General features: G+C 53.1%; 1 protein-coding gene across 1 annotated transcript in view; it reads right to left on the bottom strand.

The window, feature by feature from the left end:
- Positions 1–24,256, bottom strand: part of ASTN2 (astrotactin 2) — a 321,046-nt gene that overhangs the window by 264,325 nt on the left and 32,465 nt on the right. Inside the window, exon 2 of the mRNA XM_009888090.1 lies at positions 16,013–16,397. Coding sequence (XP_009886392.1) covers positions 16,013–16,397 — 385 coding nt within the window. The remainder of the gene's footprint in view (positions 1–16,012; positions 16,398–24,256) is intronic.

Below are 24,256 nucleotides of genomic sequence, written 5' to 3'. Positions count from 1 at the left end.
ACGCACGCCTGGCATTCCGGTCTCCCACAGAAGTTTTAATTGTTCAGAAAAAGAGGGAAAGAAGTGCTACCGTGGGGCAGACAATGCCCTCAAGAGTTTGCTTTAACTTTTGGCCAGCCCTGAAGTGGTCAGGAAGTTGGACTAGACAATCTTTGTAGGTCCCTTCTGACTATTCTATTCCACTCTATTCGATTCTACTCTACTCCATGTCACTCTGTTCTATTCTATTCTACTCTACTCCGTTCCACTCTATTCTATTCTATTCTACTCCACTCCGTTCCACTCTATTCTATTCTACTCCACTCCGTTCCACTCTATTCTATTCTGTTCTACTCCACTCTGTTCCACTCTATTCTATTCTAGTCTACTCTACCCTACTCCGTTCCACTCTATTCTAGTCTACCCTACTCCGTTCCACTCTATTCTAGTCTACTCTACTCCGTTCCACTCTATTCTAGTCTACTCCGTTCCACTCTATTCTATTCTATTCCACTCTATTCTATTCTATTCCACTCTACTCTACTCTACTCCACTCTGTTCTATTCCTATGTCAATTCTAATTCTGTTCTTTCTATTCCCCCCAGCTCTGCCCTGCCAGACCCACCCGGGCTGCCCGTGCCAAACACGAACTCGGGCAGCAGCTCCCGGCACTGCTGCGCTCTCCGGCTGCTCCCTCCCACCAACACGATGCAGTCACATCGTCAGCACCTTGGCACCGGCTCCTCCCGACAACAGCCGAACACGACACACATTTAGAGGCGACAGGACCGTCCTCTCTTTGAGCAGAGCTTGCCAAACCACCTTCTCTCCCATCCCTGCTTTCTAGGAGATAAATCTATCAGGGCTATCGAGCCCACATCTTCGTCACCACCTTGAGAGTTTCTCCAGCCTGGCAGAGGTGGCGAGATCCACCCCAAGGCTTAGCACAACGCTGTGAGCTCAATCTCACCCCGTCCTACAGTGAGGGCCTTCGGCAGCGTAACAACCCCGCAAACAAGCTGAAGCAGAGGAAGCCCGAGGCTCTGCAGCCTCCGCAAAATCAGCTTCCATCTCCAGCAGCGATTTAAGGATGCAGCTGAAGGTCACCATACCTTCGTAAAGCACACTACATGTTCCCGTCGTACACCTCCCTCCTGTCCACCCCCATACGCTATTTTGAAAGCGATTTGCTCTCCTTATGGCTCCCCTATTCGCTTGCACGTCTCCCACAAAGAAATTCATACCAATAGCCTTGCTTTGTTCCATCCTTTTTTGCTGGCACAAATTGCGGTGGGAAAATATGTTGTTTGACTTAAAAATTACAACAACAACAAAAAGTCATCAACTGAACAATATGAGTGATGTTTGGGTAAAAATACATCCCAACAGAGCTGGGAAGCGGCAGCACTCATTCCAGCCCTCGCGGGACTCCCAGTGCAGTCAGGAGCACCGTACCTTTCCCAGACACAAAAGCTGGGTACGGGGGCTCTTCTGGGGACATACCAAATCTAGTATCTCACCAGCTTCAGCGGCCAGGAGGGAATCTCCAAAACACAGTCCCAGGCTTGGATCAGCACAAACACCAACAACTCGTATTTGAGAGACGCACTAGTTGCGTGCCTCCACCTCCGCTGGTTGCACGTGGACGATGCCTCCATCACCCCAGGACATTTCCGAGGGTCCAGCTCAAGGAAGAAGGAACTGCAAAACCCCTTTGACTGTGCAACCAGCAGAGGCCGGGAAGCTGGGAGGCAGTTGCTGGTGATGGAAGTGCCCCAACAGCCCTTGGAAACAAGCCCTCAACCTCACTGAGATATCTTCAGGTCTTCGTGTGTGGCCTTGAAGGACCCCAATGGAGCAGCTGTACCGCATACTGAAGAACTGCTCTCAGCCTAAGCCAACGCTCCTGCACCCCACAGAGACCCCACATCCACCCGGTACCCATCAGCCCCACGTGATGATGCCGGCAGGGCAGGGGAAGGGCAGCAGCTCCTCTCCAAACCAGGCCCAACGCCTCATGGTGTCGCTGGGCGGTTGGGAGAGCTGGACGGCCCCACGGCTCGGTTTTTGCAGGTCGTTAAAACAGAGCGGTGAGGCTAAAAGTCTGCAAAGGTGCCAGCTTCCCCGAGTCTCCTGGTCTTTGGTGTTTGGCTTACAGTTTCGATCCACGGAGCCACGATCAACCCTGTCCTCCTCAGACAACATCTACAGCCCTACAGCTGCAGGGGGAAGACTGGAAAGGCAACAGCAGCTTCTATTAGAGCTTCCCACAGTAAGTATTGAGTAAAAAATATTTTTTAAAAATACAGTGGTTTTAAGCATCTGATTTTCCCATCCCTCTCTTTGATTTCTGAGTGTCAGAGGGCAAGTTATTATCGATTCCTCAGCATCACCAGCGGTTTAAAATGCTCCCAGAGTTTTGGAGAGAGGAGTAACTCGCAGAGTAGCTCGAGAGCTGCTCGACTGAGCATGCCGCTTCGCTGGGATCAAAGTGTTTTGCAAGAACACATCAAACCTTGTCAAGGAATAAATGGAAAAGTTTGGGCGCAATTAGAAGTCAAGGTTGGTGGGGTCTTCTACCTCCCGACCTGTGCACGCATTCATGACGGCACCCACGGCCACGTGTAGGACACAGCCGCCTGGTCTCGGACGCCACCTCTTCTCCATGCCTTTCTCCTCCCCTCTCACTCACTGCTTCCAGTATTTTTCAAATAATCTGCTTTTTCTAGGCACAGGGGAGGCTGCTCTCCTGGAAATCACTGGTGTTGGCTCGAGAGGTCTAATGCATCATCACATCCACAACGCACCACATAAACATCAGGTATGTGTAACACAGTTTAATAACGTTATAATAGTTTCCTCCAAATCAAACCCCTGAGTTTCAATACGCACATTTTGATGCTTCTGGATCAGGATTTTGGAAATTTCTATTCTACAAAGTATTTGAAGACATCAACTTTCTGATTCTACTTGGCACGAGCATGAATTTCACAATGCTGGAAGTTCTCCACATGGTGGAAACCCTGTTTTCTCACCAGCTCTAAATAATGGGTGTTTGTTGCTTTTCGAAGCATGAAATAAGCAACAGTGTTTGTTCTGAAACTGGGATGTGGACTGATTTCCAACAGTGCCACCCTGAAGGTACTAAGCTCCAGAAAGCAGAGAGCTTGACTAGCCTAAAAATTAGGTAATTACACCGCTGCCTATGTGATGACTGCGGGAGAGATTTGTACAACCGCTTCACATGTGTTGGGATGAAAACACATCTGGAGAGTGATGTCCTGCCACCGAGCACAGTGGATATGGCACAGACCTGAGAAACACCGATAACCTTACCTCTCCATCTGTTTCTCCAGCCGCCAAACACCTTTATCACCCCTCCAGCAAGAGTCTCTGTCCCCATCCGTCCCCTGCTCTCCATTAGTCCTTGTCATATGCCACGTGCAGGCGCGCAGTGTCCAAGAAACACTGGGAGACTGCTGGCTGCATTACACGATCAACTGAGGACATATATATATGGAGATATATATATTTTTAAAAAATATATATATAAAAACATCATAACAAAGCACAAATAACCACACATCCCCATACATCAGGGGACCGAGCACCTCCTGCAGCGCATACATCTCCACGCCATCCTCAGGCGAACCCATCAGGGGACGTGATATACGCGGCACGGCGCGCTTTGCCGGAGCTGGCCCCCAGCCCAGCCTGCCAACGCGGTGCGAGGGAGGATCAATCTCTCGCCGAGAAGCTCTTTTACACGGAGGGGGTTTTCAGAGGCAGCAACACAGGGATATGGGAACCTGGGAGCATTTTGCAAACAGACGACTCCATCTCGAGTCGCTTCGACTCCATCTCGAGACATTCCATCTCGACTTTTTCTTTCTTTTCTCTCCCCGGCCCTTTTTGTTGGGTTTTAGAATAGAAAATGTATACATTTTTTTAATGTAGCTATTAATATATACGTACTAATACATTATTATATACATTAATAAATCTCTCGCTATGAAAATAGATTTTTATACGTAAAAAATCTGATTTTAATTGCAAATTGGAGGGGGAGGGTAGCAGAAGAAGAGATAAAGTTTTATTCAAGATGTCTCCTTTGAAGGAAACTGAACAAATGTACTTTCCTCCTTCATATATTCATGAGATGACTGCTTCCCTACCCCATTCTCCACCACCCTCAGCTCCGGGCTCAGAGCCAGCACAGTCCTTATCTGGTACGAGGCAGGGGGGAAAAAAAAAAAAAACAAAAAACTGATAGGATCAGAAGTTTTCAGTAGTTTAACAAATCTGAAAAAAAAAAAAAAAAGTGTCCATTGGTTTTTAATAAAGCCTGGGGCGCGCGGCGGGGAAGGGGGATGCTGGGAGAGGCTGGGGTACAGCATGGCGGGGGGACGGAGACCTGCACTCGCTTGGGTCTCGTGGTGGGGACAGGAACCCCGGGGAGCACCAGGGCACGCCACAACCCCTCTGACCACGCACCCACTCTTTGCTTTTCCTCTTTATTGCAAAGCTTTGCCGTTCCCCCCCATCCACAGAGATCGTATCTGCGCCTCCTGTCCTTGCTGCAGCCGGGTGAGCGGCTCCTCAAACCGGCAGGACCCAGGGCAACGCTCAGCCCGCCGGGATGGGGCAGCCGGAGCCGGAGCCCAGGGCAGCACCTTCCCAGCACCGGCTGCCCTGACCCTTCTTCATCCTCTCTCCAGTCACGGCGCTCAATCGCTTCCCAGCTAATTGCCTCCACTCATGTGTGCAAACTAACCGTTTACTGGAAAATGCCACGGAATGTTAATTTCATTCGGAATTGGGTAATTGCACAGCACTTCCATTTTTTTTTTTTATTATGGGAAATGAATAAGCATTGTATTAATAGCACCGTTTCCAACCCTGACCACAGTCGCGGCCCCACCGACAGAGGCTGCGAGTTATTCGTCACCCCGCACTTTCCCTGCCTTTCCACCTTCCTCTCTTCCCTTCCCCCCGCTGCGCTCCCAACTTCCCACGCTGGTAATTAAGATAATGCAATATAATTATAAACACATCGCAAAAGATCAAACGCTTAAGAGCCGCGGTCCAACAGTCCCCGCCTCTGCCTCGCACCTTTGCGTTGTGAGCATCTTTCAACAGCAGATGGGTCCCCGCTCTCCTTGGGCCACCACCAGCTGGGTTTGACCTTCCCAGGAGCCATTTCTGACCAGGAGACCCTCAGGTCACCCATGGGGGAAAGACTTCTCTAGCACACCCCTCCCCTGACGTGCACGGGGTGTTTACCTCTTTATCCCACTTCTCCTTCTGCAAGGAAAAGCCTTTGGCCGTGGGATGCATCCCCGTGAAGCTTGCCCCATCTCCCACTGCCCCACCACCAAGAAGGTCCAGGCCAGCAGAGACTCTGCTTTCCACCTTCTCTACTGTAAGAAAACCCTTAACTTACCTTTTTTTATGAGACACCATAACATTTTCGCTTACGCAGCAAGCAGAGAGGAGCAAGGGAGATGGGCAGATCCTCAGTAGCAGCTAATGCTCCTCAAGTTATAAAATAATTGAAAAGTTAAATAAGAACACTCTGGAGGAAGCTTCCCGATTCGGTGCTAATGGGCACACGGAGAAGCCTGGGCTAATGTTGCGTGGAGGAGAGCTGCCGGCTCGAGAGCACAGTGCTGACCTCCAGCTCCCTCTCTCCACCGCACATCTCCTACAACTCCACAAAACCAGTGGGGAAACTGCCCTGGGAGCCGGCTGGGGCACAGACCCACCGAGGGCAGGAGAAAGACCCATCCCCACCTGGCTGAGGAACCTCTACTGGAGGACGAACCTGGAGGCAGCAGCACTTCGGCATCTGTGAAGCAGGAGGCGGGTGAGCGTGAGCAAGTCCCGGCACCCCCAGGGATGGGCACGGGCAGGGAAGAGCAACGCCGGCAAACGTGGGTGGGAAATGTGGCATGGTAGTCCCTTCTCTCTCAACTCCCTGCTTGACAGTGTGGTTACAGAACAGAATCCCAGCATCCCAGACTGGTGAGGGCTGGAAGGGCCCTCTGGAGCTCCCCCAGTGCCACCCCCCGCCAGAGCAGGGGCACCTCCAGCAGTGGCACAGGACGGCGTCCAGGCGGGTTTGGGATGGCTCCAGAGGGGGAGACTCCCCCACCTCTCTGGGCAGCCTGTGCCACTGCTCTGCCGCCCTCACAGCAGAGAAGGCCCTCCTCAGGTGGAGATGGAACTGCCTATGGTCACGTTTGTGGCCGTTCCCTCTTGTCCTGTCACTGGGGACCACTGAAAAAAGACTGTTCTCATCTACACGGATTTTCTAACTGGAAATTAAATGTCCTTTACCTGACAGGCAAGGTGACACCCTTTCCCGGTACCAGCAACTCCATGCCACGTGCCAGGGAGAGCAAGGGAGCAACGTTAGCCCAGAGGAGAACGGCAAGCCACCAAAAAGCCACATTGCAACGGGGCCAAGACGCTTCACCGTGCACACATGGCCCGAAGGCCACCAGAGGTTCCCCCCTGCAGTGACAGGGACCAACCACCTCCCACAGCAGGAAGCACGCGGGTGCAGGCAGGAAAGGAGTTGCTGAGAGCCGGTTTGTTGGCTCAGGAGAAGACCTGGAGCTGAGGGAACGCCCGGAGAGCACAGGCCGTGGAAAGCAGACCACTTCCAAGGGTTGAGCGAGGGCGAGCGCGGTCAGAGCCCGCAGGACCCGGTGGGTGAGTTGCAGCAACCACTGTAACTCAGCGGGGCCGTCAGAAAGGATTGATTTGAAGCACCTTGTTAATAAGTTTCCTCTCCCACCGGTCCTTCGGGCAGGTCACTGCCTAATGATAAATGGGGCTGGAAGGTGCCTGCAGACCTAATACCAGCGCAGGTGCCCGGCCTCCATCCATCTTCCTGAGGAGCCAGGTGACAAAACTAACTCTCCCGGCACCGTAGCCAGGTAAAACATGACCGATAGAAGAGGACATGCAAACAGAGTGAAGAGCTGCCACTGCAGGTGCCCTCCCCATAGAACCCACAAGCCCGGGAGGAACCAATGGGGAGAACATCTCACACACACTGACCGGTGGAACCACGATGCCACTGAAAGTCACGGTGAAGAAGCGTTGAGCATCATGGCACAAGAGCATCATCTCTCTCATGCAGGTGGCAGGATCTGGAGCAGCCTCAGATCTAAGCCACGCGTCCCAGGGGCTGCCCAAGCCCTCACCGGCATCTATTTATTTCCAGCAGTAATGGAAACATTGTGGGGTTGTTCTTCATCCCAGCCCCCATGTTTGCTCCACAGTGACACCATGGAAGGATAGCCCCGGGCAAAGCTGAAGCTCTCCCAGGCCCTCTGCATCGCACACAAGGCAGCTGCAAGACGCAGCTCAGCACAGAAAGGCAGGAGAGGCGAGGACACTCAAGATCCCTCAGGGCCTCCCAAGGAGAATAAAGAGCCACCATATTATTTTTTCAGATTTTGCATCAGGGAGGAAAAAAAAAAAAAAAAAGGAAATAAAGAAACAACCCTCATCTCGAAGCTAATCTTGGTCAACAACTGGCCTACAACCCAGCTACACCTTAAATAATGTAGAGCTTTATCAAACATTCATAGTGATGCACAAAGTGATGAACAACGCGCGCCTGACATTTATATAAATATAGTTCCTGATGGCTTGTTTTCCTTGGACAGCCAAAACTTCACAGCTTATCTTCTGTGAGCTTGTGATTTCGCCTGGACGAAAAGCACTTTGGACACCTGGGGAATCAGGGCTACCGCACGCAAAACTGCCACGACATCTCCGCCAGGCACCAGCAGCCCCACAAAACCCAGCAAAAAGCCCGTCTCAAAAGAGTTGCTGCTGACCTGAGGAGCCACAAGTCACCCAGCTGTGGCTGGGAGAGGGGACGACCAAGGGCATTTCGTCTCCCATGGGATGGTGTGCCACGTCGGGGCAAGACCAGCCCAAGCTTCGCAAAGTGGCGATAAACCAGCGGGACTTCACAAAATCGCCATCCCTACGGGATGCTCAGCAAAACGCTGGCATATTAAAACACCCCTTTCCTCCTCCATTCCCCACGGCATCATCAGAAGCAGCTTTTCCATCTGCTTCTTCCCTCCTCTATCTTATGAAATTACGAGGTGGGGATGGCGAAGGGAGGGGAGAAAAACAAGAAAACCGCATCAGGGAAACCAACCTCCCAGCTCTTTCTCAGCAGCCACACTTACTGTGGGCCAGGAAGAGCCCTTCTGGCCTCAGAGACGTTTAAGCCTTAATTAGTCATTAAGCATGTGCCAGCATAGCACCTCTCTCGGCCAGAGGGATGCAGGACCAGAGGAGGCCACCGGCCCCGGGAGCTTCCCCATCCCTTCTGACCTGCTGCTGGAGGCAAGGAGGCACATTGGACGTGGGTCTCGCTGGGGAGACCTCCAGGGCATGCTCCCTTGCACCCCTAATGATGCTTTAGGCCACTTTCTGGGGGGTGTAAGGGAGGGGGAGCGTGTCCCGTAGGACCACCAGGCCAAGAGACCATCATTCCCTCTCTCCACGTTGATGGGGACAACCCAAATTTTGGATAAAGGCAACCGGTTCGGTGTGATACAATAATGAAAATAAACCTAAAACTCCAGCCTGGCAGCTCTCCGTTCAGAGCTCAAAAGGCAATTAATATATTAATTATGACGGTGTTTATCTCTCTGGAAAGCAAAGCTTTTCCCTGGCAGGTATGGACATTTTCAAATCAACGTTAAAGTCGGAGCTGGCATCACCATAGAACTGAGGGACCCAACGGCATAGCCATTGTAACCACCGCAACTGGGCCCCCAGTCTCTCCGTTAATGCACTCAAATCGGCTGGAATTAAGCACATTGGACTTAAAGACATGTTTAATTTCTCTAACAACTAGAGACACTAGCTAAGCATGTGCTTAAATGCTTTTCTGAATTGGGACCCAATTCCTACCCTGTTGGGCCTCATTGTTTTTTATTTCTTTAAAGCTGAAATTTGCAGCCAGGTTTTTCAGCCAGGAACAGCGGACTGCAGAAAACACTTTCCACTGGCAGGCGACATGAATATACATTTTCAAAGGTCTCTTTAAATTACGCAAGGAGTTGGCGGGGGATTAGAGCCGGGAAAAGCTGATCACGTACAAAGAGGGTCACGATCCCATCAGGTCACTGGAAAGAAGACAGAGCCCCAAGACACATCAGATGCCGGCCTGACGTACTGTCCCATTTTAGACTCCAGCAAACATTAAGTCGTCGTTTTATTTATTAAAGGCTCAGAAAGCCTTTGGTTAATGCTCAGATTCAGGGTGGCACTGCACCCGCCTATCCAAGTGAACAGCAGATGCAGACAGCGGCTCCCGGCATGGTGGCACAAGCACTGGGGACGGCAGAGCCATGAGCCTGGCCAGGCACCCGTGTCCCCTCGAGGATGCCGGGCTGCCAACTCAGGGATGGCAACATCATGCCGGTCATCTCGCCCCCATTGCCTGTGGGCTCTCCCTTCTCCATCACGGAGGAGAACAGCATCACGCTGCCCATTACGAGGGCATCGCCTGAGACTCACACCCCATCTTTATTCGCACCACCACAGTACTGCAGAGCTCAGGTATCTGCAATGAACAGCAACTTCAGGGCACAGCTTAACCACCTGCCCTCCTCTTCCACATCTCGGCCCCCAAAACAGCCCTTTCCCCAGCCCCGACACCACAACCTCAGGCCGCAGCGCTGCCTTACCTCTTCCCTAGAGTCTTCACTGGGAGGAGATGATGGCTGAGATGCAGCCACCAGAACAGCTGCTCCAGCACTGGTGGGTGGCATAGGAAGCTCCCTCCTCATCACCAGCACCCTCCCTGCCTGCCATTTGCTGTTTTCTCACACCTAGACCATTGTCTCCCCTGCCAGAACCCCTTCTCCTGCAGTTCTCCTGGACCACATCACCCAGAGCGGTTTGGCTGGGAGGCTGTTGGGACCACAACCCCTTACCTTAGCAGTTCTCAACATTTCCTTGTGCTGCCCTGTCTGCTCTCTGGCTGGGCTCCCCTCTCCAACTCGCAGACGAGGACTGGACCATTAAGTGACATGACCAGGGTTACCAAAGCAGCCGGTGGCAGAGCAGAGCTGGAGCTACATCTCCAGGTCCACTCCAGGTGCCAGACCATCTTTCAGGCATGCTCCAAAGCCTCTCGCTATCACTACAGAGAAAAGCATCCATGGATTAAGTAAGAGAAACTTCAGAGGTTTACCTAAGTTAACACAGCGGGTGAGAAGAAAGTCCAGGAGATATGAATTCAAGATGACTGCATAACCACACCTTTGATAGGCCTATGGCATTAATCAGTGGTACCATCAGTAATAAGTCCTGTCTCCTGTCTCGACTTGGAGGCCATACCCAGACTGCGGAGTCTGTGAAGCCAGCACAAAGGCCCGCTTGAAAAGTTCTTTTTTTGAACATGAAAGAAACTGAGAAAATAAAGATGGGTCCTTTGTTGCAGGACTGGAATTGCAGATACTCGATTTTCAAGTCTGACATCTATTTTCTCCTCAGTTTTCACCAGGCAGAAGTTCTGCTTCTCACTGATCCTGAGATTTGGTTTGGCAAAAATCTTCTCATTGGGGCACTCGCGGATAACCCCACATTCAGGCTTGCTGGACTTTCATCTGCCTTCGTTAACTAACCCCATCTCTGTGCGTCCAGCGTGTCCCATCCGGGGATGCAGCGGTGCTGCCTGCGATGGACCGGGGGCCAAACTCCCCCAAACAGCATTTGATGGACAGAAGCAAAGGGCTCCTGCTGCTGTAGGACGAAACCGTGTCGGTAAAGATGCGAGCCAGGTATATTAAAAGAGAAAAGCAAGTTAGGAATTCCCAAAGGGCTGCAGCTTGAGGCCATCTGCTCGGGAAAGGCAGGAGAGCAGAAATCATTGGGAGCACAGACTGGAAACTACGCAGGCAACCGAGACACGGCTCCCCGCGGCAGCGGGAACACTGACATCACCTGCACGAATTTACCCAAATCCCATTAATCGCCGAACGCTGTGTACACACGGGGACTGGGTTTGGACACGGGGGTCTCCCCAGTGAAGGCGAAGACCCCAGAACCTCACCCCGCACCAGCAGACCCCACTTGGCACCACGTGCACCCACCAGGCACGAAACCCCCAGAGACCTTCTGATCGCCAGAGAGAACCCAAAACAAACGAGGATACTTTTGTCTAATTAGGTCTGCCTAGCTATTGCCCCCTTCCTCACTCCATTTCATTTTTTTACATTAAAAAAAAAAAAAAAGACTACATTTTCTTCTTAAACTGCCTCAGATTTTCCTTCAGTCTAAATTCATCTGGGCTCTGTGCAATGTCACCAGGTCAGTTTGTGCTCCTGCTGTAATTCTAATTTTGTCAGCTTTCTGTTTTCTAGGGAGTTGGGGGATTTTTCTTTCTTTTTTTTTTTTTTTCCTTCCCCCCAAGTCAAAAATGATTTTGCATAACAGTAATAATGTTAATGGCCCTGCACAGCGCATCCAGATTTCAGCTGCAGCCAGGGAGAAATAAACATCTCATCTTTGCCCTGCTGTTTATCTACCCACAGCAGAGCCTGGTATCAGGTCAGAACCTGTAATTTCATTAACTTTATCACTCAGACGCGCTTGTTGCTGGATGTCATTATTCAGCACATCGCTCCCGTGTTTTTGTTTGCGCTGGGCTTCACTTCAGATGCTCCGGCGCCGTGTGGGACCGTCCCTCCCATCCGCATCGCTGCAGAGCGCTGCCTGAGACTGAGGGGGAAAGTTTGGCTCGCCGATCTGCGCTCTGCACACGTTTTGTGCTGCTCAACCTCCCGAGCAGGGACTTCTCTCCCATTTTGCAGGGCTGCAGAGTCATTCATCCACTGCAATTCCCTGCTTGACCCGATACATCCAGAAGCTCCACGTGGGGAATGAAAAATAAACCCACTTTTCCTCGTGGAAAGGGTAAGCGAGCCCAACAGCCACGCAGCGCGGGATGCGCGAATCCCCGGTGATGGAAAGCACCCGCCGCCAGCACGACCCGGCACCTGCAAATCAATCACTGCCCGGCGGGGGGAAAGCAAGCAGCGCAGGCAGGTGGAGGACGAGCCAAAATGCTCCATCTTCATCGGATTTGCCATCCCTGGTAATTAATGCTGGGAAGTGACACTTGAAAGAGCCTCTAGTGACAGCCCCAGCGATGATACCGTTTGGAGCCCGCTGACAAGTCCCAGCTGATGTCTTATCACAACGCTACACCGCAAGGAGCAGCAAGGAGAGCTTTTCCCTCGAGCGCTGACGGACTCCCCAGGATGCGGGCACAGGTCCTCGCCCGGCCCTGGTCATCGCACCCAAACCTGGTGGCTCCGGCCAGGCAGCCGGGCACCGGGGGGACGGCTGACCCCATCCTTCATCTGGGGCCAACGCTCCAGCTGGCTTCCCCTTCAGGCATCCATCTTCAACCCACCTGTAAAACAGTGCCTGAGCAGAACTGCTTTCCAGCCCCTGGAGATCTCCAGGTACGCGGTGTCTGCTCGCACCAACTGCAGAGCTTCTCACCCCACCTGCCGCAGCCCCGCGGGAATCCCGGCCGCATCTGCTGCCGCCGGCAGGTCGAGGCATCGGTGTGCGCAGCACATCCAACACCTCCCGCATCACCGCCTTCCCCACGCGCGTGCAAAGCCCACAGCACCTATATTTTGTATTTCTGGTGTAAAAATCCCACAGCCACCTCGTCCGTGGCAATCCAGGCTCTGGCCAGCGTCAGCCGAGAGGAGCAACTAGCACGTACCAAAGCTTGATCCTTCAGCAGAGCCTCATCCAAGAGCGTCCATCTGGGAGGGAAGACACAGTGAACCGGCACGGTTTGGAAGGGTGAGACCAGGCAAGGCGCAACCCTGCCTCGATCCACGGTGAGGAGCCTGGAGGCATCACGAGCTGAACCCGTGGGAGCATTTGGGATTGTATCTCACAGCCTGGGGTAGCCCTGGCCCTGCAGGCAGCTTGCAGCCCTGCCATGGGGGGATTTTTCAGTCAGTATAAGAAGTTTCTTTATTGCCGATTCCTGAAGCCCTCAGATAGCTTAATATTCTGCCCTAGATCTTGTTTACTATTATGTTTTGAAGAGGACTGAAATGCAGTTACTGCTGCCTTCCCCACTCACACAACTCTAAATAATTTATAGAAAAGCAAAACAAAGAAGAGAATATGAGAGAATAAAAAAGGCAGCTCAGTAACGATATATGAAGGCTTTCATTTGTTCATTCTTACCAAGCAGAGAGTTGGGGAAACATCTCTTAACACCGTGGGCCGGTAACAGCCAGCCGTACACAAAGGGGGATGCCAACAGGGATGCTCAGCTCCGCACTCGAGGACGGCAGACGGACCCCTGGGCACCTCCGCGTTTGTTTGAGCAACGATAACCATCACCTCACTTAGAAGAGGAAAGAGTAAAAAACACTTTAAAGGGGGAAGAAACACAACCTCAGCCACCGCTTACGACCACGGCAGCTGCAAGGACCCGCTTTCCAGCCACAACGCATCACCCCGCTCCCATGCTCAGAGCTGCAGAGTCTCCTCCGCGGAGCCGAGGAGAGTCCCTGTCCCCATCCCCATCCCCCAGCACTGCCACCCTGGGCGCTCCGACAGGGACCGCCCAGTCTTTATGGGAATCCCACATGCCGGTGGGACGAAGGGAGGGATGGTCCAGCATCACCCCAAGAGCCCCTTCCCTGCGCAGAGGGAGCCGGTGCATCCCATCCTCGCTCCTGCTGGAGTCACTCAGCAATTAGCACTAATGTGCTTTGCTTTTGTTTATTCAAGTGCATTTTACTGTGCGTTGCAGGTGAACAATATTAAATGGCTTCTAATAACATTTCAATAAGCAGAGGTGGGTGTTGCGGCTTCTGAGAGACAGACTTTAAAAACGCAGGCAATCAAACGTGCATTAGCCAAAACACTCCAGGGAAAGCGCCGCACTGCTCCGCGCGCGCCGGAGGAGCATCCCCCCCGAGTCACGCAGCTGTACCCGTGCAGCCCCCGGTCCCTCCGCTGGGGGGGTGGGCAGTACCCAGACCCTGCCTGGTCCTCTCACCACGGCTCTCCAAGCACAGAGAGCAGGACAAGAGGGTCCGGCAGCACGGGTTTGATCCGCAGTTAAGAGAACAACTAAATAAAGGGCAGCCGGTCCAGACTGCTTCATACATGTTGGCCTCCTCCTAGAGCTCCCGAGCGCCTTCCAGTAATGCTTTCAGAGATGCCACCAGCGCCCGTCACCCGCAGTTTGGTCTCTCCTCCTCTCCCAGGAGAAGCTGACAGCAGATAAGGCACCTCCCCAGCTGCTCAGCCCCGGCCGTAGGGGCTCCCCTCTGCTCCCCCCATACCCGGCACAGCCAGCAACGGGCGCCATCGTGTACGCTGTCACCGCAGAGGTCTGCGTGTCTGCCTGTCCTACCGCATCCAACCGTTGGCTACTCGCTGTGTCGACGTCGGACCGCTTTACCCAAAGCGACCCAACCACTACTTTCTTTCCGAGCTGGGCAGAGCTTTGGGGATGGAGAACCCCAAAGGGACCAGAGCTCCTCCAAATCCCAGCCCAGCACCTTCAGGGAAGGCGCACAGCACCCACAGCACCTCGCCTGCTCAGGAACGGGCACCCCAGCCTGGCTCTCGCCGCCCAGCTCCCCGCAGCTCCTAGCAGGGGATTTATACCTCACAACAGCGGCGTTATCAGCTATTATACCGTACAAGTGGTCAGCACCATAGGGACAGGCAGCAGTCAGAACCTACACTTACGGAATTGTATAGGCTTCTTTCTAATCTGACCTGCAGGCGCTATATAACACTGTACCGCTGTGCCATATACCACGAGTGGGTAACGGTTCACATTCGGGGTCTGTGTCCATCCATCGGATCCACATAGATTCAGCTCCGAGCTCCCTCCTGCAATGGGAATTTTCCAACCTGCTGTTTCCAACTCCACACGGAGCTTCTCCATGCTTGCCTTAAATCTACAGTCCTGATGAGTTTGTTTGCGGGTGACTACAGCATCTTTTGTCTGATTGCTCAGAGAATAAAGTACAGGGGATGTTTTGCTGCTCACAGAAAATACAGCTTTATGGAGCAGCTCTCGGAGGAGCATCAAGGCTCGGCAGGCTGGCGGAGCCCCAGTGCACCGACACGCTCACTCGCTCGAGCCGATGCCCTACTCGACAGCGCGGCAATGAACGTTTCGGCCACCTAGAGAGAGAAGACCGGCCTGATTGATGCCCAGGTGCTAAGCACTCACTCACGGCAAGAAGGCGGTACGAATCCCAGCATTCCCATCCTGCTGAGGAGCCCATCGTGTCGTGGGAGCACACGCTCAGGATGACTCCTCCGTGCTGCCCGGTGCAAGGCGCTGCGTAAGCCCACGGCAAAAGAGCAACTCCCCTGCCTGGGGCAATGCCAGCGCTGCTCCCCAAGCCAGGCATCCCCTGTGCCACCGGGGCTTTCACAGCGGTCTCTGCCATTGCTAGGACCGGACACGCCACCGAGCCTGGCAGCGGAGCCGTCAGCTTCCCAACCCATCCCATCCCATCCCATCCCATCCCATCCCCAGCCTCAAACGGAAACAGGAGACTGTTTTTGGAAGAGGTCATGACAAAGGAGACGGGTCATATCCTAGGAAGGTGGCTCTCCGCGGAGCTCCCAAGCACACAGCTCGCACGCTCCTGCGGCATCTGAAGCGCCAGCGAAGGGCAGTCAGGGAGCGCTGCGAGACCAGGGAACCCCGTCCTCGGGGCTGGCAGTGACAGCTGAGGGCTCACAGCTACCGTGCCTCAGTTTCCCCAGCACCACCCAAAGGTGATTCCCCGCTCAGGAAGGGCAGCAAACCATCTTGTAGATGACAGCTGAGGACCGAAGCCTGGAGAGCCAAACGCCACCCACAGGGACTATGTCATGGATGAGCCATCCTCTCTAGGTGACAACACACAGGACAGACAGCCTGGTACAGGATGGGAAGAGGGAAAAAGGAGAGAGAAAAGGCACTAACCTTTCTTTTCATAGTCAGGCTTCTCCTCCCCGCCCCGGCCCAGGCTCTCCAGCGTCCTCGTCACCTGGCTGCCAAACTCATCCTCCCTGGTGCTGGGCTCTGCCCGTCGCGGCGTCTCCTCCTCCTCCTCGTCCTCGTAGTCATCCAGGATGGGGGTCTCGCGGATGGGCACCCCGATGACCGAGTTGTGGGCTTGGAGGCGTGAGTTGCGGAAGCTCTCGCGGGCCTGGGGGCCCAGCAGCACCGAGGGGATGTAGTGGATCTCGTGGGTGGCCTCCGTGCTGGCGCTCTTCTGCGGGATGCGGCGGCGCTTGTGCCAGCGCCTCTGGGCGTACAGAGCCACCGTGAAGACCAAGAGGAGCAGGAGCAGTGCGATCAGCCCACCCTGCAGAGGAGAGCAAAGGGCACGGGTCAGGAGATGCACAGGGCACAGGGATGGGTGATGAGATGCAGAGGGCACAGGGATGGACCGGGGGATGCAGAGGGCACAGGGAGGGACCGGGGGATGCAGAGGGCACAGGGAGGGACCGGGGGATGCAGAGGGCACAGGGATGGGTGACAAGATACAGAGGGCACAGGGATGGACCGGGGGATGCAGAGGGCACAGGTATGGACCGGGGGATGCAGAGGGCACAGGGATGGACCGGGGGATGCACAGGGCACAGGGATGTGTGACAAGATACAGAGGGCACAGGGATGGACCGGGGGATGCACAGGGCACAGGGATGGGTGACAAGATACAGAGGGCACAGGGATGGACCAAGGGATGCTGTGAATCCACAGACTCTCTCTCTCTCTCCTCTTCCACCCCCAGGAGCAGCATTTCATCGATGCTCCATGAACTACACACAGGTGGATTCATGAAGCAGCCACCTCTGGGGAGGGACATCACCAGCCGGAGCAGCAGGGTGCCAGAGGTGGCCTTTGGCCAGCGACAGCACAGTGATACCCCCGGCTCAGCTCTGCCCAAGTTATTTTGCCCGCTCTCCCGGGGTCATTGCTCCTGCCGTGCACCCCTTGGGCCCCCCTAGCCCCCCGACACACACAGGGGCCGAGGTGGGCGAGCACCCCCTCCCGCCCTGCACTGGGAAGCAGGAAAGAAGGCAACCACATCCCACCACTTAGGAGAAAAAAAAAAACTCATTAAAACAACCCAGCCCCCGACGGGAGCAGTAAAGCCTCAACAGAGACAAACACAACATTTCACACCACCGACGGTGCAATAAATGGCACCACAGAACTGCCGCTCCCCAGGGCACGGTTACCCCAGCACCACCAGTTCGGGTTGTGATTTGCTGATGGTTTCAGCAAAACTTCACCTGCAGACCTGGGGGCACAGCACAACGTATTCCAGACTCCTGCAAAGCTCTCCTTTTCTCTCCCCTCCAAATTTTCTTGAGTGCAGCTCCCAACCACATTACCGTCCAAAAAAAAAAAAAAAAATCTTTACTGAAAAAATAAACTTCCTAATTAACTATACACCCATGGAAGTGGTGTCTCCTCCCGAGGGAGCCGGGCTGGGAAGCGCCGAAGGGAGCCAGCCCTGCCGCCAGCTGCTCGGGAGGTTAAATTCAGCCCCAGTTGCTCAGCCCTGCGCAGGCAGAGCTGTGCGTGTACCAGCTTCCAGCCCCTTCACCTCCGCAGCATCGGAGCAATTTTATCCCGTGGCAGAGAAGCAAAGCAAGGCATGTAAGATCAGGAGTGGGGTGAGCAATCGGGGTTTTGCAACACGACGTGGAAGAGCCAGGACAGGGCAGGCACAGGGGATGCCACAGTCCAGGACTTTACAGAGTGGGCAACAGCAAAGCAGAGATGCGCAAATATTTCATCTACATTTGATACAAAGCACTGTGCCATACCTGGAGCGTGGCTCCAGCTCCTCAACAGAATCAGAGAATTGCTGAGGTTGGAAGGGACCTTTAAGATCATCAAGTCCAACCACCAACCTACCCTGACAAAACCACCTCTAACCATGTCCCCAAGTACCACGTCCACCTTTTAAACACCTCCAGGGATGGCGAATCCACCCCCTCCCTGGGCAGCCTCCTCCATCGTGAGCGAGCATGGCTCTGTTGCAATCTGTGGAGTTGTACTGATGTATGTCAGCTGAGAATCTGAATCTACAGGCTCCTCTCTCCCTACCCTCCCAAGAGGCACCAAAGTTTTCATTGGTTTCACTGGAAGTTTTGTTTGCATCCCATCGGGCCCATAGTATTTGAATTTGTGGGACTTGCCACTGTCACACGAGGTGCATGATTGTCACTTTTGTCAGGAATTTTGAGACAACAGCTGGAGGGAAAGCAGCAAGTTCTGTGGTGAGGCCAAAATGGTCCTTCCGAGTTAGGCAAGGCCTGTACAGTTACCTTCTCAGTGCTGCTGATATTTCCCAATCATCACTGTCCTGTTACAGAGTTGATACTGAACATCAGACCATCTTGTGTGAATGGAAAAATGAACAGCCCTGGTGCATGACATACACACTTCAATGTATAAATAAACAAGTAACTTATGACTTCCGTACTTTGCTCATCACGTTATCTAGCCATAAACTATACCTTACCCAGATTCGGTCTTGCAACCTTGGCTTTTTTATGTGCTCACTGTTAACCTGGAAGACTGCCACAGCTGTACAGCAGGCCTGAAAGATGTCTCTGATAGTTCTAGTCCCATGTTATTTTCTGGTTATTCGGTGGTGCCAGAGAAACTCTGAAGACCTTGTGATGCATCATTAACAGTGTCTTCTCATGTTCGTCTATGGGTAGCCACTTGCAAGCAGTTATGTGTATGTTCATAACTGCTGCATAACAGACTACAAAACCACACATGACCTAAATAATTTGCTGGCATGCTAATGAATAGTAAACCCAGACAGCTCAACCATCTGCATGCTCTGCTTTTTATCAGTTTTAAGTGTGTTGGGTTTGGGTGTATGTGTGTCCCCTCCAACATAAAAACATACTTTTGATCTATCACAGAAAGGCCCTTTTACCATAAAGATAAAAAGATAAAAAAGTATTCCTTTTGATTCCTTTTTCCATTATCGCTCTGATGAGAGTTGTATTGTCAGTTATTACAGAGGATGTAGAGTGCATTCAAAGAACAAGGAACTGTAGAGTACATCCAGCCCACAAGCTCGTTTATTAATTTGTGTTGCTGTTTACAGATGTGTTTGGAAATCTTCAGTACTATATGATGCACAAAGATGTTGGCTGCAATGAGAAGTGTCTCTAAGCCAACGCTGTGCTGCTGCCATGGTCTCTAGAGCTGTGATTGCAGCAGTCATGGAGAAAGTTTCCATTCTGACTGAACCTTCCCTGCAACGCACTGGATAATTTACCTTGGAGGATTTTTATTGCCTCTATCAGAAGCTTTTTGGTTATTAATACAGGAAAAGTAATATATATATATATTACTATGGATATTAATACACAGGAACCCAGGAGAGAATATCCTGAGCTTTATTACTTTTGATGGTTAAAAAAGTGCACTGACTGACTGACGTTTTCCAGAGAGTTTGAAATCTTCATAGAAGCAAAGTGTCTGCGTGCCATACAACATGACGCATCAAGGTAAAGATGTCTTTGTACAGGAGACAGCCCTATTAAGTAATATTTCTTTCTCCATAGATAGCCTTTTTGAGTCTCACCTTCTCACTCTCTTGAGAAAAAGGCTAAGGAGAAATTCCTTGAAGTTCCTCTTTCCTTTTCTACTTGGAATTGGTGTGCTCTCCTTTCCCCACTGCCTCATTGGCTGTGGGAAGGTGTTGGCTGTGATTCATTTTTTTTTTCTGTGTTTTTGCTTCTAGTGCTGGCAATAGTTAGACCATCCTGTGGTGCAGTGTCATCATGGTAAATACCAGACCAGCTCATCTCAATATTATTATGTTCAGTGAAGTGTGTCAATTAATTACTGTTCCCTTACGCTGTCACAAAGACACTTCCATTGCCCCAAGTACCACGTCCACCCTTTTTTTAAACACCTCCAGGGATGGCGAATCCACCCCCTCCCTGGGCAGCCTCCTCCAATGTTTGATAACCCTTTCCGTGAAAAAATGTTTCCTAATATCCAATCTAAACCTCACCTGACATAATTTGAATCCATTTCCTCTCGTCCTATCACTTGTCACCAGGGAGAAGAGGTCAGCCCCCACCTCTCTACAACCCCCTTTCAGGTAGGTGTAGAGAATGATAAGTTCTCCCTTCAGCCTCCTCTTCTCCAGGATGAACAACCCCAGTGCCCTCAGCCGTTCCTCATAAGGCTTGTCCTCCAGACCCCTCACCAGCTTTGTAGCCCTGGATCAGCTGTAAAGAGTTGGCATGGAACACTGCAGCTCACAGGATGAGTTAGCTGGGGGAGAGGCACTGGGAGCAGGAGCGGAGGAGACACACATCCCTGGACCACCTCGGCACCATAACCTGAGGAGAGGAGCCCACACAGCATCTCCCATCAGGACCCCCTCCTCTCCCCACTAATTGGCCCAACAGGAGCAGGGCTCGGGGACTCAGGAGGACATTGCTCAGCTTGACTTCCCCAATTTAGGTGACATGAGCCATCAGGAAAGGCAGTTTAGCAGCCAGGAGATGCTCAGGGATCCCCGCGTGGGAGAATGGCATGGCTCGCTGAGCTGACCGGATTCATGCCCTGTAGTACCAGAGCACCCAAAGGACCAGCAGGATGGAGACCCTCCATGGCCTTCCATGCTCAGCAGTGACAAACAACGTGGACACCTCAACCTGGAAGAGCAGAAATGTGTTTCCTTGGCTCTGCGTGGCGCCTGATGCACAGAGACCCCACAGCATCTCCCCAGTGTGCGTCACCCAGCACCAAACTGGGGCTGTTCCCTTGGAAGCCCAGTTTTCTGGAGAGAAACCACAGCACACCAGACCCTGCAAAAGGGAGACCCAGTGCCGAGGACAGACAGCAGGGCCACAAACTTCAACACAACAAACCACACTGCAAAATCAGGGCCGGCTTTGTGTGCCGGCATCCTTCCAGCAAAGCGAGGGCGCTCTGAGGGGTTTCAGAGCAACGCTCACGGACACGACCACTGGGAAAAGCCTTCTCCAAGACCTCACCACCGAGCCACCAAGCCGCCCAGCTGGACATCACTGGTGCCGGGGTGCTCTCTGCAAGCACGAAGTGGCTGTAGGGCAGAGCAGGGCACTCGCTCCCCCCGGGAAAGCACAACCAGAGACGACCCAGATGCTCGGAAAAGGGAAGGGTGGTCGAGAAAGCCCCTCACGAGGGGCAGCTCCGCAGGCTGGACCCTGGGAAGGGGTCCCGGCATCCACGACAGAGCCGGGGCCACGTGCCTGCCTGGCTGCGTCTGCCCCTGGGAAAGGGCTTGGAACAGATAAACCTGTCAGCGTATTAAATTCAAGATCTCTCCGCTTGGGGGAAATTACAAAAAGGTGCAAAGGCACAGAGATTATTAGCGTGCTGCTCTTCCCCACCCCAGTTTGGGAGTGACAGGGGGGTCCCCAGTCCAGCCCGGCCACAGCTCCCGCATCCTTTGGGGATGCGCAGATCTCTGCTCTGGCAGCCAGCGAGATAAGGGTCCCCTCTCTGCCCGGGAAAGGCCGGGGGTGCCCGTGCCAGTCCCTCGCATGAGCACTCGTGGGCTCATAGCCGGCGGCTTGGTTTCGACGTGCTCCTTCCGTCCCTGACCCCGCGCCGGCAGCCACTTGTTTAACTGTGACACACACGCGCCGGGAGAGCTTCCTGGGGAAAAGGGGAGGGAAAAAAAAAAAGAGTCAAACTTAGGAGGCATTCAAGCCAGCCTCATTTTAATCTATTTTTCATGTTAAATTATCCAACTGAGGGAGCGGGAGAGAGAAAGGGGAAGGAAGGGATAATATGAGAAATGTTTTATTTGACAATGTGTCATTCGGAAACTGATTATTTCTGTCTCCGAGCTTTTTAATATTCCCAAACAATGGCCAAGCCGCGCGGGGATTTGGTATTCTAAGGCTGGATTTATAATACTCTGTTCTGCAGTGATAAGAACACGGGCCTTTAATCCTCTGAGCTGTGAACATGCATATTCTCCTGCGTAATGTCCTTCCCGCCGTGCTCCCGTGTGCCCCGCGCCGGCCGAGCAGGAGCCGCTGGGCACTGGAGGGCTGCTGAGACCCACGGGGGAGGAGGAAGGATGGGAGGAGGAGGATGGGGAGAAGGCAGCTGGTGGGGACAACCCACACGTGTGCAGAGCTGCAGGGCTCACGGCACGGGAGCAATCCTCAGCTGAAGCTGGAAAGCAGGAAGGCTGGGACTCAGTTGAAGCACAGAAGGAAAACCGATGGAAGAAGCCACCTTGAAGGCCAAGAGATTTGGCTTCTCATTAATTATGAAGGTTGCCAAGCTGCCGACCTGGAGGGTGATCGCTGTTTGGGCATCTGTTTGAGATGCTGAACAATTTCTGAGCAGCAAGAGGATGCATGCGCTTCTTTGAGCGCAAGCCACCAGCCTTCCCCACCAAAGCGGTGATAGACGAGGGAGTCCTGCAGCTCCTCTGGGGTCTGGACAAACTCTTGCTTCCAACAGGCTCTGGCTTTTCCCGGCTCTGCCTGGGCTCCTCGGCCAGTTCTGCTCGCCACTGTGGACATGGTATGGCTCCCCAAGGAGTCCTCCAGCCCTGCAGCACAGCCGGTACGAGAGTAAGCCCTGACGGTCTGCTGGCCACCGCAGCACACAGGGCTGAAGTCACAGAAGGTCCCAGGTTGGAGGAGAAGACGGTTTGGGCTGGGCAGACACACCGAAGCATCCCTTCTGTGGGTCAAAGCGAAACCAGTGCAAAACAGCACACCGTTCACCACAGTGTTGACTCAAACCCCTTCTGCTGCTTCCTCTGAACACCAACACAAAGGTTTGCCCTTGAGGGAAAAAAATAATCCATATTTCTTTTCTAACTTCGAAGCCACTCTTGCTCCCGCATGACATCCAAAACTAATTATTGTCCCACATCGTGCTGACAACCAGCCCACAACTGTCTACCCGCTGTTGAGTGAAACGGGGCACTCTCAGCCCACGGCCATCGCTCCAAGGACAGTCCCCTGGGACAGCCGGGCTCTGCCCAGCACAAACCCTGCACGGGGACCCCCCCATCGCGCCCTGCAGCCTGGGAGAGCTGGGGTGAGGGGGACCCCGATGCCGGAGCATCACACTGCCCTGCGCGGACACCACGGTAAGCAAACGGGTATCAGCAATAATCACACAATCCTCACAGCTCTTCACACTGTGTACTTTTCCCTCTCTTTTCCTTTTGGTCGTGAAGGTAATTAAACACTAGAACAATTTACCAACGGTTGTAGTGGATTATCCATCACTGTCAATTTTTTATATATTTTTTTTTTTTAAATCAAGCCTGGATGCTTTTAGAAAAGCTATGCTTTATTTCATGAGAAATAAAGGCTTCAGGAAATTCTTGCACTGTGTGGCACCGGAGGACAGAGCAGATGATCCCACAGTCCCTTCTGGTCTTCCAGTCCCCCAGTTTTGTCCTCGCCATGTTTTTTCATCAGACACAGCATTCAGTTCTAGAGCTTCTTATCTCTATTTCAAACATTTCATAGATTCATAGAATGGGTTGGGTTGGAAGGGACCTTGAAGATCACCCAGTTCCACCCCCTGCCCTGGGCAGGGACACCTCCCCCCAGCCCAGGTTGCTCCAAGCCCCGTCCAACCTGGCCTTGAACACCTCCAGGGATGGGGCAGCCACAGCTTCTTGGGGCAACCTGCCCCAGGGGCTCACCACCCGCACAGGAAAGGATTGCTTCCCAACATCTAATGTAATCTCCCCTCTTTCAGTGTAAAACTGTTCCCCCTCGTCCCATCGCTCCCCTCCCTGATCAGCATTCCCCCCCCAGCTCTCCGGTAGCCCCGTTAGGGACTGGAAGGGGCTCTAAGGTCTCCCTCTTTTCGCCTTCTCTTCTCCAGGCTGAACCCCCCCAACTCTCCCAGCCTGTCCTCCCAGCAGAGGGGCTCCAGCCCTCCCAGCATCTCCGGGGCCTTCTCTGGACCTGCTCCAACATTTCATCCCCTCCTGGGTCAATCCAGACACAGAAAGCACCACCGGAGCATGGACGCAAGCGGGCAGGTCAGACACATCCAGCTAACACAGACCAAAGGCAGAGATGCCACCAGCAAGGGCCAAAGCTTGGACCTCCACACCTCAGCACACAAACCTCTCCCAGCTCATCTCAGCCATTGCCGAAGGCTATAATAAAGCAGCGCTCGATGAGCAGG

This window comes from Charadrius vociferus, unplaced genomic scaffold (assembly GCF_000708025.1).
Source record: "Charadrius vociferus isolate BGI_N301 unplaced genomic scaffold, ASM70802v2 scaffold56, whole genome shotgun sequence".
Taxonomy (NCBI): domain Eukaryota; kingdom Metazoa; phylum Chordata; class Aves; order Charadriiformes; family Charadriidae; genus Charadrius; species Charadrius vociferus.
The sequence above is the reverse complement of the archived record's forward strand: the minus strand, read 5'-3'. Positions and strand labels throughout refer to the sequence as shown.